A 14,298-nucleotide genomic window follows, 5' to 3' on the forward strand; every position below is an offset into this window, starting at 1 on the left:
GTGATCACCTGGCCAGGACAAATCTTTCTTCCTTCAATACTCTTATAAAAACACTGACTGCATTATTCACCAAACACACACTACTTCGTAATTTATACAGAAATTCCTGAAGGTTGTCTATCTTTTCTACCAATCTAGAACTCAAGAGAGCAGAGGCTGTGTTTAATACAACTCTGTTCTTATACTCCAGAGTACAGTGTTTAAAATATATCTGTGATTCAATCCACGACCATGTGTATGTTAGGGAAGTATTCTGCCACTGAACTACATGCCCAGCTTTTTAAATACACTTTCTAAAATACTTAAAAATATTTATGAATACTTTTTAATCTTAGTGGGTTCCTTTATCTCCCAGAGATATCACCAACTATTTATCATTGCCAGACCTAGAAAACAGCAGGAGGCAAAATTTTCCTGTCTTTACAGAAAGACTGAGGAAGGCCTGATTGGTATCATCTATGCTTCAATCATCACAAATACTTTTATCCCTGACTATAGAAAGACGCAGGCTTGGGTCTTTATGAATTTGTCAAATTATCATTGAATAATAAATTTGAAAGATTAAAGGTAGTCAGGCATAGTAGTGCACATGTCTGTAATCCCAGTCCTCTGGAAGGCAGGAAGATCACAAATTTAAGCCCCACCTAGGCAACTCACTCAGTGACTTAGCAAGACCTGGTCTCCAAATTTAAGAAAAGTGGGGAGGGAAGTGGGAATGTAGCTCAGTACCAAGGCCAAGTTTAATCCCCAGCACTGAGGGGGTGGGGATGGTGGTAGAGGAAAGTACATGTATTTGAAAAAGGATTAGAGTCCGGAAGAACATGGTGGATAGATAGCAGCAGCCTGGGAGGCTCTCTGAGAAACCGCACTTGAAATCCAGGAATGGTGCCGGGCAGGAAGTCCCAGGCAAGGGGGGATATTCTTTGCCAACCCAGGACAAACTAAATTAAGAGAAACCAACTGGAAATGCAATCCCGGTGATACAGCAGGAACAGATAAGGTCTCAGCACGGAAACCGGACCTCGCGCCACTGGAAACTGTGATCTGAATTTCCTGCAGCCGCTGCTGTGTCCCAGTCAGCACAGCGGGGAGAGAGGCACGAAAGCTCGGAGAGTGGGAAGCATTGAATGGAGTTGGGAGCGGGGCTGGCCAGGTGTCCTGCATCGACCTGCGGTGAGTGAGCAGATCAGGACCCTTCCATAGAGAACGAGGCTTCAGCGGAGGACATACTTCCCGGAACGAGATGCTGTAGTGACTTCAGTCACATATTCCCCTCTCAAACGGGATTGGTGGGGAGTACCTGGCCTGGGAGACGGCGCTGGCTGAGATCCAGTAGGCTAACCTAACCAAGGTCCCAGCACCTGGAGGTGCACCCTAGCGGTGAAGCCTTCGGTAGGTTGACCTGGAGGGGCAGGCCGGCATAGACTGCCCAGGTCTCTGTCTCCCTGGTGCGCTGTGGTGGACGGGAACCCCTAGCCGGCGCAATTCAAACAGACTGTGGCCGACAGAGAAGGAAGCTGGGCCTCCTATATACACTTATACATAAGGAACAAAGAATATGGGAAGAGGGAGCAACAAGAAAGGATCCTCAGCCTCCAATCCTGAGACACATGCAATAGCAGACACGGCACCAATAGACATAAAGCGCTATCTCCAGAGCCTCATAGACGAGTTCAGGAATGAAGTTATTAATGACCTGAAGCAAGACATAAGCAGAATAGTTAGAGAAATGCTAAGCACCACCCAAGAAAAAACAGATGGTGGAATGGAAGAACAGAAAAAAAGGGAGACTTGTTTGATGGAGAAAATAGAGAAAGCATAGAATACGTGAAGCAGGTTCAAAGAGATTACCAGGAAACTAAAAACTCCATTGAAAACTGGCAAAACAGCCTGAAAGAAACTAAGGGTAGATTATCTGAACTAGAGGGCAGATTTGTAATATGGGAGCATGAAATGAAAAACTTCTTAAAAATAACAAAAAAACAAACAGCAACAATACAAAAGCTAGAAGATGATAAGAGGATCTATAACTTAAGAATTAAGAACATAAGAGAAGATGTGGGGACACAAACAAATGGATTACAAAAGCGATTCACAGAAATAATCCAAGAGAATTTCCCTAATTTAGCAAATGGTAAAGATACTCAGATATATGAGGCATACAGGACTCTAGCCACCTACAACCCAAACAGAGCTATACCCAGGCATATAATAATCAAAATTTCAGAATCCAATATAAGAACAGAATATTAAAAAGCCGTCAGAGACAAGAAACAGATCACTTACAAGGGAACACCTATCAGAATTACAGCAGACTTCTTGGCACAATCCATCAAATCACGAAGAGCGTGGGGGGAAATAATTCAAGCTTTGAAAGATAATAACCTCTGGCCAAGATTGATATATCCTGCACAACTGTTCCTAGAAATTGATGGAAAAACAAGGTGCTTCCAGGATAAAGAGGAACTAGGGGAATTTGCAACCACCAATTCAACTCTACAGAGAATACTGCAGGATAGTCTAAAAAAGGAAAATACCAAGATTCCAGAAATAGTGGCAGAGAGGCCACAATGAATGGAGCAGAAAACGAAATGAAGAAGACAAACTGACAACAAACGACAGAAAAAGAGCTCAACAGAAATGAGGCAGAGAAGATCGGATGGTAGGAACAGCTATTTTGGAGAAAACAAGACATCATAATAGCTAGTGCTGACTTAGTATCATCTTGTTTTGAAGTCCCATCAAACTTGTATTCTTCTGTCTCCATCAGTCTTAAAACGTTGTATCTTACTGGATTTTATTATATATGATAATATAAGCAAAAACTTTTATAGACAAGGAGTTTATACAGAAACCATTGTTCATTTTCTGTTAATTGGTTCTAAATACCCTGTAATAATGCCATTCTCTTGAATGGTTTTATAGTGTCTTGATATGTTTGGTGCTACAGTATACGAAGTTATACTCAAAAGATTTCAAGGAAAGAGACACTATGGTAACTATTTTTATGTCAGGATATCTTGTGGTAAAACACTATTTTGCTCAAATGGTTATGATTTGACCTGTGCTGTTCTGTTGTTATGCCCTCTTTTATCTCAATCCCCTTTTTTTAAAATTATTTACTTTTTTCATTTTTTTAATTAAGGGGAAAATAAATAAAAAATAGCAGGATACATTATATTAACCCACTTTGATTTCCTATTAACTTGATTTGAAACCCTATATTGCCCTCACCATCTTGTTTTGACTGATTTTCCCCTATTCTGTTTTGCTTGATAGTACCAAGTTCGAAAGTATAGGCAACAACTGTGAAGACAATAAGATTCATTATGACGCCCATTCTGGTTGACTATTATCTTCTTTTAAAGTCCTGTAATGTCTCCAATGTTTTGGTTTTATTCTTTACTGTTTTGCTCAATTTTATTATAAATGATGATATAGGCAATTTTTTTTAAGAGGCAGTATGGTAAACCATTGTTGATCACCTTGTATTTTGTTTTTACATTATGTATTATGTCCATCCTTTTGATTTGACTGAGTCTGTTCTGTTATGTCACATTTGGTTTTACTCTCTTCAAAAAAAAGTAATAAGAACTGTGGGAGTAATAAAACCCAAAATGTGTAATTGTCATTGTACAAAAGAAAAGAAAGTGCTCTAAAGGTTATAACTGCATATATAAGATAGATAACCATATTACTGAGTGTTTTTTGGATCATTGAAGAAAACTCTTTGCACTCTCACTGTTTGAAAGTCCACTTTATATGCTTCAATTTTGTAACTTAAACAACTATTTCTAAGATGAGAATATGTAATCTATTAACTAGTGATTTCTTACTGTTTATTTTTTAGATTTTGTATTACTTGTACCCTTTTTCTCTTTTTTTTTTCTTTTTCTCCTTAAATAAAAAAAAGGATTATAAAAAACTGACTTAACCACGGAAATATTTTTGAACATATTACAAATGAATGATTTCAAATCAACAAGTCAATTATGGGCTGGCAAGAAAATATTTTTATGTTCTCTTATTCCTTTTTAAAAGCCTTATTAAAACTGAGCCTATAATGCCAGATATATTTCCCAGTAACACTGTGCATAACTTCTTTAATGAAATAAATACACCAAGTTTAAATTTTTGAACATATTTATATAGGAAACACACATTTAAATTGGAGAGACTTTCATCTTTATTGTTTTCTCTACTTACAAAAATAATACAGACTCATTGTTTAAAGTTCAAACATTACAGAAATATATAATGTAGACAGTAAAAGTCCACCATAATCTACTATCTCTCCCTGAGATAACCAATATTAACAATTTGGTATATATAGCCACACTTTTTATATGCATATACTAACATGTATGTTTTTAACAAAAATATAATCATTAACATAATGATTATAAAAATAACTGTTACACAACTTGCTTTTCCTCTTCATTTCTATCTTATGTATCCTTCCACATCAGTACACATAGATGGACCTCATTCTTTTTAGCAGATACAAGGAATTCCATTTCATCGGACACATGACAATCCTTACTGATAAGTACTTAGACAACTTCAAAGTTTCACTATTATGAATAACATCAAATCAGTTATATATGCCTTTGTGTAGTATGTTTGCACAAAGTAAGACATAAGAATTAACTGCTGAATCAAAAAGTATGAATATATACATTTTTCTTCTGAGTACTTATCAAATTGTCTTGTAAGAAGGTTGGATCAATATATGCTTGTCGCCAATAGTATGAGTAGGTATAACTGCATCTATCTCCCCACATCTTCCTAGACCTCTAGGTTTTCCAAGCAAAAATAAATAAATAAATAAAACACCATAGTTTAAATAGAATATTTCACTCTGGCTTAAATATTAAAAGCTTAATTGATTATAAAAACTAACATTTTTACGCAGCCTGCAAATTCTTAGATTAAAAGGAAGCTACCAGATTAATTTACTTCTCAATATAAATTATTTGCAAAAGAAGAAAAATTATATTCATACCCAGAGAAAGTATAGATGTTAAAAAGCATGCTTATCATCTGAATGGTTTCTAGTGTGACACGGAAAATTCAGGCTCCCACTACCCCTTAAAGTTCACTGATTTGACTTTGTTTTTCAATTCCCAAAAGCTCATAGTCATAGCCCTGATATACATTACACCGTAGTTAGCATCAAAAACAACTTGTGCTAAGCCTTCCTTTAGGTCAGTAATAAAAGTAATATTGATACAAGCTAGAATACTGGCAAGCAAAAGGTACTAAGGATAGGTCACAATGAAAAGATCACACAAAGAGTTCATTAAATACGGGGACAAAAGAAGTTGAATCTACAAAAACGGACTTCTCGTAAATGAAAATTTCAAGGAATAAAATCTTGCCAGCAAATTAGAAGAAACTTTCTCAGCATTCTACAAATCTATGATATTAGCACTCTCTTACAGCTGTAAAGTTATTTAGGCCTTACAATGTGATTTCACATTTACTAAATCTCATTTAAGCCTCATTATAGCCCTATAGGCATGAGTATTGCAGCTTTTCAAATGAGAGAAACCAACTCCCCCAGAAGTGAGGAAGCTGCCCTAACTCCAGTAACACAAGTACACTGTGCATGCACACACACTCCACAGCCTGTCAACTCAAAGTGTGGGTCAAGGAAGAAGAGCCTGCGCATTACTGAGGAGCCCTGTAAGTAGGAATGCATATTCTCAAGAGTGGGCTTGCATCTGAATTTGTAACAAAAGCTCTGCCTTTTCCCAGTCCATCTCCCTAGGGTTTGTATTTTAACTGGCTAAAAGCCCCACTGATTAGCCAGAACTGAGTTTGTTGGGACAAAATCTGTGACAGCTGCTATAGAGACCTCAGAAGTGGGGCTAAAAGCAGCCTGGGGAAGAAAGGGCATCATATGCAGAAAGGATGTTTAGAAAAGTGTGCAGCAGGGTATTATGGCATAGTGCACCAATACTGTAGTCTCTCAAGAAGACGCCAATCAATGAGCGTCAAGAGCAACAAGAAAGTTGGCCTGCCTGCCCCAAGTTTAGTTCTGACAAGCAGCTGCTTGCTTTTCTCCAAGGCAGTCACTGAGAGAGGGCAAGGGTCAAAGTCTCTGAGTATGCTTTGAGATCCTCCCTCCTCACCACAAGTGCAAATGCCTGTGGCCTGCCCTGAGACCAATCCACCTGGCTTGGGGCTTTCTTAGCTCAGGACAAACATGACATTGTAGGGAAGCAGGTCTTGAGACCAGGACCTGCTTTTGCACCTACAGTGGACCCTTGAGTTACAACTAGCCTCACATACGAACAATGTGGGCTATGAATGGAATTTTAATTTTAATTTATACCCACACAAAAGCAATCAAGATATCTGCTGGTCTCCATTCCTTCACCAGCTTCAAGAGAGAAGAAACAACTGCTTATTAGTCATTTGGAGCCATGTAGCTATACTCTGTCAGTATGACATTCAAGTGCCCACAAAACCACAAGTTGCACAGTTCCTAACAGAACCCCAGGGCAAGAAGTGTGGATAACAGTAAATCTGAAGGTGGAAGTGAGAAGAGAAGCAAACAAGGATATGATGATGAGAGATGATGATTACTGAATAATGGCCATGAAATAAGCCTGGGAAATTCACTGAATTTACTTTTATAGGGAATGCTGGGGGAAAGCTGACTTTTTAAAGGAAATGCCTTTTTCTGAGCTAAATGCAGGGTATGACTCTTGGCTACAGTAATACTAAACTTATTTTTGTGCTCAATTTTGAAAAAGAAGACTCTCTGAGAGGAGTGTAAATGAAGATTAACTGTGGGCTTTCAAGTTAAGAAATCCTGTGTTGGAATTCCAGCTCAGCCACCTACTGGTTGAATAGCCATTCTCTACTCACCCAACTCTTACCATTAGTTTCCTCATCTACAAAATGGTATTTGTGGTAGAACCAAGTGAAGTTTAATGCAATAATATACGTAAAATGCTCATTACAAGCCTAGTAAATAGCAAAAGCTCAGTAAATGTCAATTACTATTATGATTACAAATGATATTTCTATTATTTATCAGAAACACCTGCAGGGGGCTCCAATCTTCTGTTGTGTTACTGTGCACAGCAGAAACAGTAAGAGACAAAAATGGCACAGCGGGGATCCAGGATGACCAGTTGTTCGTGGTGAACAAAACGCCATGAGGCAGCCAAAATCTCAGTATTTACTGAGGAAAATGGTGGGGGGATTACTCAAATGAGATAGTAATCTTAAACTAATGAGGATCTTGCCCTGCAACATTTTTATTCTTAGTAGTCTTAGTTGTAGCGTTTTAGTCTTAATCTTAGTAGATGGGAGAGGATGTCCCATCCCTAATGGGAAATCTCAAAATGGTGATACCAGTAATCTCAAACCTCTGTTCATCCCATAGGGAAGTATGTAAAACTAGCCATTGTGAATTCCTAGACCCCAACAATGATTATTAGAAAAGTACCTGTTAGGTTTGAACAAAGATCAGGCACAATGGTTCTAAGTAAGTACACTGTATGTCCAATGGCACAAATCAATAATAGTTGGAAAAAAGAGGAATTTGAAAAACAATTGAGATCAAGAACTTGGGTATTTTAATTTTTAAAAATAAACTACTTTAGCCAGGTGCAGTGGTACATGTGAAAAATCTTAGCCACTCTGGAGGGAGAGGCAAGAGGATCACAAGATTGAGGCCAGCTAATAATTCATCAATAGAAATATCCTGAAGAATAAATGCCAGTATTATATACCCACAACAATGTACCTTTGCCAGGAGTGGTGGTGCATGGCTGTAATCCTAACACTCAGGAGACTGAGGCAGGAGAATTGCTGCAAATTTGAAGCCAGCCTGGCCTACAAAGTGAGCTAAAGGCTAGCCTGAACTGCATAGCAAAACCTTTGTCTTAAAAAAGACCAAAAAGAAAAATAAAAGGTGACTTTATGACATAATTTGCAATGATGCCCCATGGGCTGCAAGAAGAAAATCTAAACATTCAAAACTACCAACCCCATCCAGGTATGGTGGCATGTACCTGTAATCCCACCTACTTGGAAGGCTGAGGCAGAAGGATTTTTGTTAGTTTGAGGCCTGTCAGAACTACACAGCAAAACCCTGTCTCAAAAAACACACTGACAAACCACCAACAACACTAAAAGTCTACACTGCTCAGTCAAACTGATCCAACAGGAGAACTTGCTCTGAAATGCAGAAAAGAAGAAGAAAAAACAAAAAACTTGGAAAGCAGCAGTGCTATTAGACTCTAAAATGAGTGAGCTGAAGCAGAGAAGGAGAGGCTCAGTGAGACATCTCAGAGCCTGAAGAGGCTGAGCTATTTTTGGACAGAATGGAAGAGGATTTTTTGGGTTCAAGGAGAAAAGAATCCTCTCTCTCTGGTGAGAATCACTTTGAAGGCTGAGGGCAGCTGCAGGCACTGGAAGGAGAATGAAATGGAGATCAAACAAAACCAGGAGGACACTAATGGTTTTCAAGGCAAACCACCTGTTCTAAGTATCTCAAGACACTTCATAAGCCTTGATTCAAGGACACAGAACAGACAGCAAACTCAGTGAGAGCTTGACCAAGGTCTCTAACACAGGCAGGTGAGAGGCAGCACAGCTGGCTGCAAGGGCCCCTTCTCTTGGTTATGTTTTAGGTGGGACCCCAGAGAGTTTGTATCTATAAAGTTGTTGGTTCCTGAGTCCCAAGAGAAGTACAGTGAAATGGTGACTGACTCGGCCTGAGTCCAGTTTCTTACTCCTGATCACAGGGGAAAATCCTGCTCATCTGCCTCTAAGGCAATGATTAGACCCTCAGATCTGAACTCACAACAATGCAGTTCTTTTAAGTCAGTCACTGACAGCAGTTTACAGAGCCATCATCAGTCTAGAAGTCTAAGCAGAGATAAAGAATACTCAAAGAAAAGACTAAACTTGCTAGGCTAGCTTGATATACTTTCTTTTTTCATCTTTTTTTTTTTTTTTCTTTTCTGGTATTTTTGGGTTTTTTTTGTTTTTTTTTTTGTTTTTTTTGTATTTTTGCTTTTTTGTACTGGGCATCAAATTCACAACTTCACACTTACCAGAGAAGCGCTTAAGCTACTGAATTAAACCCCAGCTGCCCTCCTCTTTTTTTGGCTTTTGGACAGGGTCTCACTAGGTAGTTCTGGCTGGCCTTGAACTGACAGCAATTCTCCTGCCTCAGCCTTCTGGGTGCTGGGATCACAGACACATGCTACCATATCCAGCTTGATATTCCTGAAGCCTCAATTAAGATTTCTGTATGAGCTAGGCATGGTAGCTCATGCCTGTAATCCCAGCACTTGGGAGGCTGAGGCAGGAGGATCTTTGCAAGTTCGAGACCAGCCTGGGCTACAAGGTGAGCTCAAGGCCTGTCCAAACTGCATATAGAGACCTTGTCTCAAAAAAAAAAAAAAAAAAAAAAAAAAAGGCTTCTGTATGAAGAAAACAGATTTCAGAGTCCTAGCCTCTAGGCCAGGGGTTTATAACCAGCAATAGGCCTCTGATGAATTTTCATACATTATTATACAACTACCAAATTGTACCCCCCAGAGATTTTGATTCCATACAGTTAGGATGGAACCTAGGAATATATGCTTTTTAAATGTTTCCTGGATATTCTAATGCCTCACTGCCTGCCCCCTTATCACTCTCCCAATTCCATAGCCATCAAGCCAAAACTAATAATCCACAAATGCTTTCAAAATGAGTATGTTTCTCCCTACCAGATAGGCAGATCAAAGAGTTTCAATACTACTATCTGGACTCAAACACTGAGCAAAAGCTGAAATTAGATTATTGCCTTTCTCCTTCACAGAATCCACCCACACAAACTCTTCTTAAAGCCATAGATTAAAAGGCTTAAAGCACCACCATATAATCACACAGGAAAAAAAAGAGAGAGAGAGAAGTATTAGACTTGCAATCATAAAAACAAACCAGAAGAAAGTCACCTTATCCATTGTTTCCAGAAGGGATAACACTGAACCCAGATTGGCTTAATAGTTATTAAGGAAGAGGAAGATTTCAAAACCTCCTTTACTTAACTGTTTCAAAATCTAACAAACCCCCAGAATAGACAATCCTTTTGTATCTCTAACTTACAGTCCATTTCTGTACATTGTTAAAACAGAAAAACAACTCAGCTCACTCCACCTAAAAATCTCAGAGACTTTAGGAAAGAGGGGGAGGGTTCGCTACCAAGAACACATACACTTTCTTCTTCAAGAAAACTCTGCCTTTTATAACAATCTTTTTGGTTTTATACTTTGAGTAACCACTTTGAAGATAATGATACACAATGTAACAACTACTGCTACTCTATTATGTGAAGATGAAATTGTGGGTTTCATAAAAATAAATTTCAAAAACAATAGCCTCAACTGAGATGAGAGGCAGGAACTGACAAACATACAGAAGCTGAACTTGAAGGGTATTTGTAAGTGATAAGTTACAAATCAAGTTTCACTTTAACTCAGCAGATTTGACAAAATAAAAAAACATTGTATCACTCTTTCCTAATTACTCCCCTACCCAGCAGACTCCCATGGAAAAAACTTAATAAAAATAGCAGCTCTTACCAACTATCCCTGTAGTAATTTAAATCTTCATCTCTATTGGCTCTCTCCCTTCAGCTTTTAACCATATTTCAACCATATATTTAACTAGGTCTCTCCTGAATTATAAAGTCCTTAATGAGCAGTCCTTCTAAGGTACATATGCTTCCCTTCTCCCTTTAAGCACTCTGCATGTAAATAGGTTACCTTTACTTTTTTTTCCTTTTTTGAGGTAAGGGTCTCACTAAGTAGTTCAGGTTGGCCTTGGACTCATTGTGCAGCCCAGGCTGGCCTTGAACTTGAAGAGATTCTCCTGCCTCAGCCTCCTGAGCACTGAGATTAGAGTAATCCAGCTATACTTCTTTTTCATCATGTTATTCCTAGTTTTTTTCTTCAACAGGTTACAAACTCCAGATCATTTCTTACTCTTTTGAACTTCCAAGTTTACCCTATTACATCAGACACCTTTAAATTATTCTATTTCATTTACTCCTTTAGTATTTACTACATATTTTATGCTGTCCTTTATATCACACTGTAAAATAACAAATACAAAACTTCACCTTAGAAAATGAAGACATACAGGAGAGGGCAGTTATATATTGGCTTCAAAGTAGTAAAGCTAGCCAACTAACCCCATCCCCTTTCCCAGAGAAAAGTGTAGAATTCTGATGAAAAGGCAGATGAAGGCAACCTCAGAACATGTGATTCTAGGCAGAAGCCCTCTGACCTAAGCGCTGTATAAAGACCCTGTAACACTTCCTTCTTTGCCCCTCTCCCCAGCTAAGGCATGTCTTTCTGTCTTCAATTTTATTTCAGAATTGGCTACCACAAGTCATAAGTTTTCTATTACCATGATTACCCACAGCCACCATACATTAAAACAATTCACGGAGCCCAACAGATTAGGACCTATTTTGGTTATCACGACACAGGCTTTTTAGAATGATCTTAGGTAGACAGTCATCACTACTAAGGAGTCTGGGGAGTTAAGCATCTCTATGGTCCTAAGGTTCAAAAAGCAAGCTATCCCTGTTGGATGTTAAAGATAAGCACTACTGCTCTTGCTCTGTCACACCACTCAAGGGTCATCTAACTCCTGTTAAATATTTTGCTCATAAACGTGTCAGGCCCTCTTTCACTGTTTTCCTAGTGCTCTCTCCTCTTACCCCACACTCACAGCTCACACATACCTTCTCTGTGAAGTGGTTCATACTCCCCCAAACTGAGGACCCCTCCACTGTGCTTCCATTAATAATGCATACTTCTAGAACAGCAATTACCATATCATGGTGTAATTATTTGTTGACATGTCTGCCTAGCTACAGGCTCTTTGATGGCAAGAATGTTTTATTCATCACTGATTCCACACTTAATAGGTATTCAATAAACACTTGTTGAATGTATTATGAAGTTAATGTGAAGTTTTAAAGAATGTAGACAGCACACCAAAATTACAGTAAGTATTCACAATTAAGACTAAACCATTATATATTTTTATTATGTATACCATTCCTGGCCAGAAAAATGCCCATAGATGTGAGACTGTTTTAATAGTGCTGGGCATTGATAAATTACCAGCAAAGAATATGAGCATCTGCAGTACTAACAACAAGCAAAGACTGTCATGTCTAACACATTTTCTAATTTGGGGGCTCATTCTCCTGCTTCTGGTATAGGTACAATTAGTAATAGGAATCCTTTAAAAGTCAGGCATGATGGTGCATACCTACAGATCCAGCTATTTTGAAGGCTGAGGCAGGAGGACTACTTGAGCACAGGAGTTAAAGAACAGCCTCAGCAATATAGTGGGACCTTATATTAGGAGAAAGGGAGAAAGGAGGAGGGGGGAGGGAGGAAGGAGAAAGAAGTTCTAAAAAGGGTCACCATCTCTACCACCATGGAATCTTGTGGCAAATTTTGATTCAATACAATTTCTGCTGAAAACTTTTCACCTTACCAAATCCAATTACGATTCTGCTAAGGGACAGAGATCTGCATTAAGTCCTCACAGAACCCTATCACAATGTACATGAGTACTCTAACTCATTCCTCACGAGTTACTCATCTCTAAAGAGTCCCAGGCAAAGCAATAAATGGTGCTGTCTCAAGTGACTTCCTGTAACAATCCTGTATCACACAAAACTAATATGTTTACAGGCTGCTATTAAGATACAAAGTTTTATCTGATCCTATGGGAACAAAGCCCTAAACTCCCTCAAGGGATTAAATAAATTTAGTTTACTTCTATATTCTCAGAGTTGCAGGGCTCAACAAAGTTGAATAAAGAATAAGGTCCAAAACCAGACAGGTGAAGGAGTAATAAAGGGTTCCGCCTTGGAGGAGCATCTGCTGCTGCAAAGGACATGGCTCTTGACATAACAGTAAACCAGATAAGCACTGTTCAAGGGCAAACCAGGAGAACTGCTTTGCTGCACACAGAAGTCCTTGCACATTATCATGCCTAAGAAGCCAAGAAGCTCAGGTTAAACTAATTTAGTTTTCCTAAAGAAACAAATCCATTTTGACCCCCGGCAAGAACAAGACATTAGCAAGTCAATATCTCAGACAAGGCTCTTTGGCATATTTCTTTCTGTTTCTACAGTCTTACGTAACTCCAGCTGCAACACCTGGATCCACATTACTCACAGCTTAATTCTTCACAGGTATTGGTCTCACTATCTTCTTCCAAGAAGGGAAATTGAGTCATCACATATCAACTGGCTTCCTCAAGCACGCTCTTGGTTTGTAGTGAGGTCAGCTGAGCTCAGGCTGCCTTCCTCCTATTCACCTCCCACGTGAACATCAGCAAGCTTACTAGTCCTGCTGCTCTTTTACCTTCAACCTAAAACCAAGTCATTGCCTCCTTGAGGAGCAGAGATAAGCTATTTATCTTTTTAGAGCTAAGAGCTCTCTTCTTCCCCAAGAAAGAGGAAGGTGAGCGAGGAACACAAAGTGGGAAAGGGAGGGATGGAATGAGGTGGCGCTAATACTAGGACTCACCTTAGAGCTGAGGTCCTCTCGCCGATTGCCTGCCTTACTCCTGCGTAGTTTAATGGATGGAGATCGCAGCAGGTTCTTGATCCGGCTGGTAATGGTTGACCCTTCCACAGCCATCATGATAAGGAGCCCCTTGGGACAGTCCTTTAAATGGTCCTGGGTTCAAGAATGGCACTTTCTTCCCACTCCACAAGGCCTTCCAATCTGCCCTTTCACTGGCCTGAGATGGCACAGGCCACTAACTTACGATCATGGTAGGTATCTTGTACCTACCTGAGTCTGCAGCTTTGACCTCTAGGTACTGCCCTCTTTCTCCCTCATCCCTTCAAGTCTTGCGTGTTTTCTTATAAAGTGGGAAGGCCAGACTAGTGAAAAAGGTGGAGGGACTTCTGAGCCATAGGAAAAACTTTGAGCCGCAAAGAAGTGCCAGGCCCACGCCTCCGAGAGGCGTTTAACTAGAAATGGGATGGGCTGTAGTGGGGGTGGTGGCCAGCCTGGTCTCCCGTTAAGGCTCAACTGTTCCCATGGCAACTGCGGTGTCCCAGGGAGGAGGCTACGGAGGCCACCTGGGAGGTCCCCGGGGGACCTCGAGAATTCGGCGCTGCGGCTCCCTACGGCCCAGCAGTTTTTCTGCCACGGAAGCCTCCCTCCCCCACCCCCGACCCTCAGAAGCTAGCTCTCTGCTCTCAACACCCTCCTGGATCTTACTCTTTCACCCGCCCAG

The 14,298-nt window shown here is 39.7% G+C and overlaps 1 protein-coding gene across 10 annotated transcripts in view; it reads right to left on the bottom strand.

Moving 5' to 3' along the window:
* The window catches only part of Mapkbp1 (mitogen-activated protein kinase binding protein 1), a 60,187-nt gene that overhangs the window by 42,103 nt on the left and 3,786 nt on the right, over positions 1-14,298 (bottom strand). For 4 of the 10 annotated variants that reach the window (XM_013158750.3, XM_013158749.3, XM_013158748.3 and 1 more), the window contains exon 1: positions 13,578-14,296. In XM_013158750.3, the coding sequence (XP_013014204.1) occupies positions 13,578-13,694 (117 nt within the window). In that variant the 5' untranslated portion in view covers positions 13,695-14,296. Of the gene's footprint in view, positions 1-13,223; positions 13,538-13,577; positions 14,297-14,298 lie in introns of those variants that run through there. The other 6 variants (XM_063250242.1, XM_063250241.1, XM_013158747.3 and 3 more) reach the window with 6 other exon arrangements.

This window comes from Cavia porcellus, unplaced genomic scaffold (genome assembly GCF_034190915.1).
Source record: "Cavia porcellus strain 051 isolate PalLab524CR breed Dunkin Hartley unplaced genomic scaffold, mCavPor4.1 scaffold_6, whole genome shotgun sequence".
In the NCBI taxonomy this organism is placed as follows: Eukaryota; Metazoa; Chordata; class Mammalia; order Rodentia; family Caviidae; genus Cavia; species Cavia porcellus.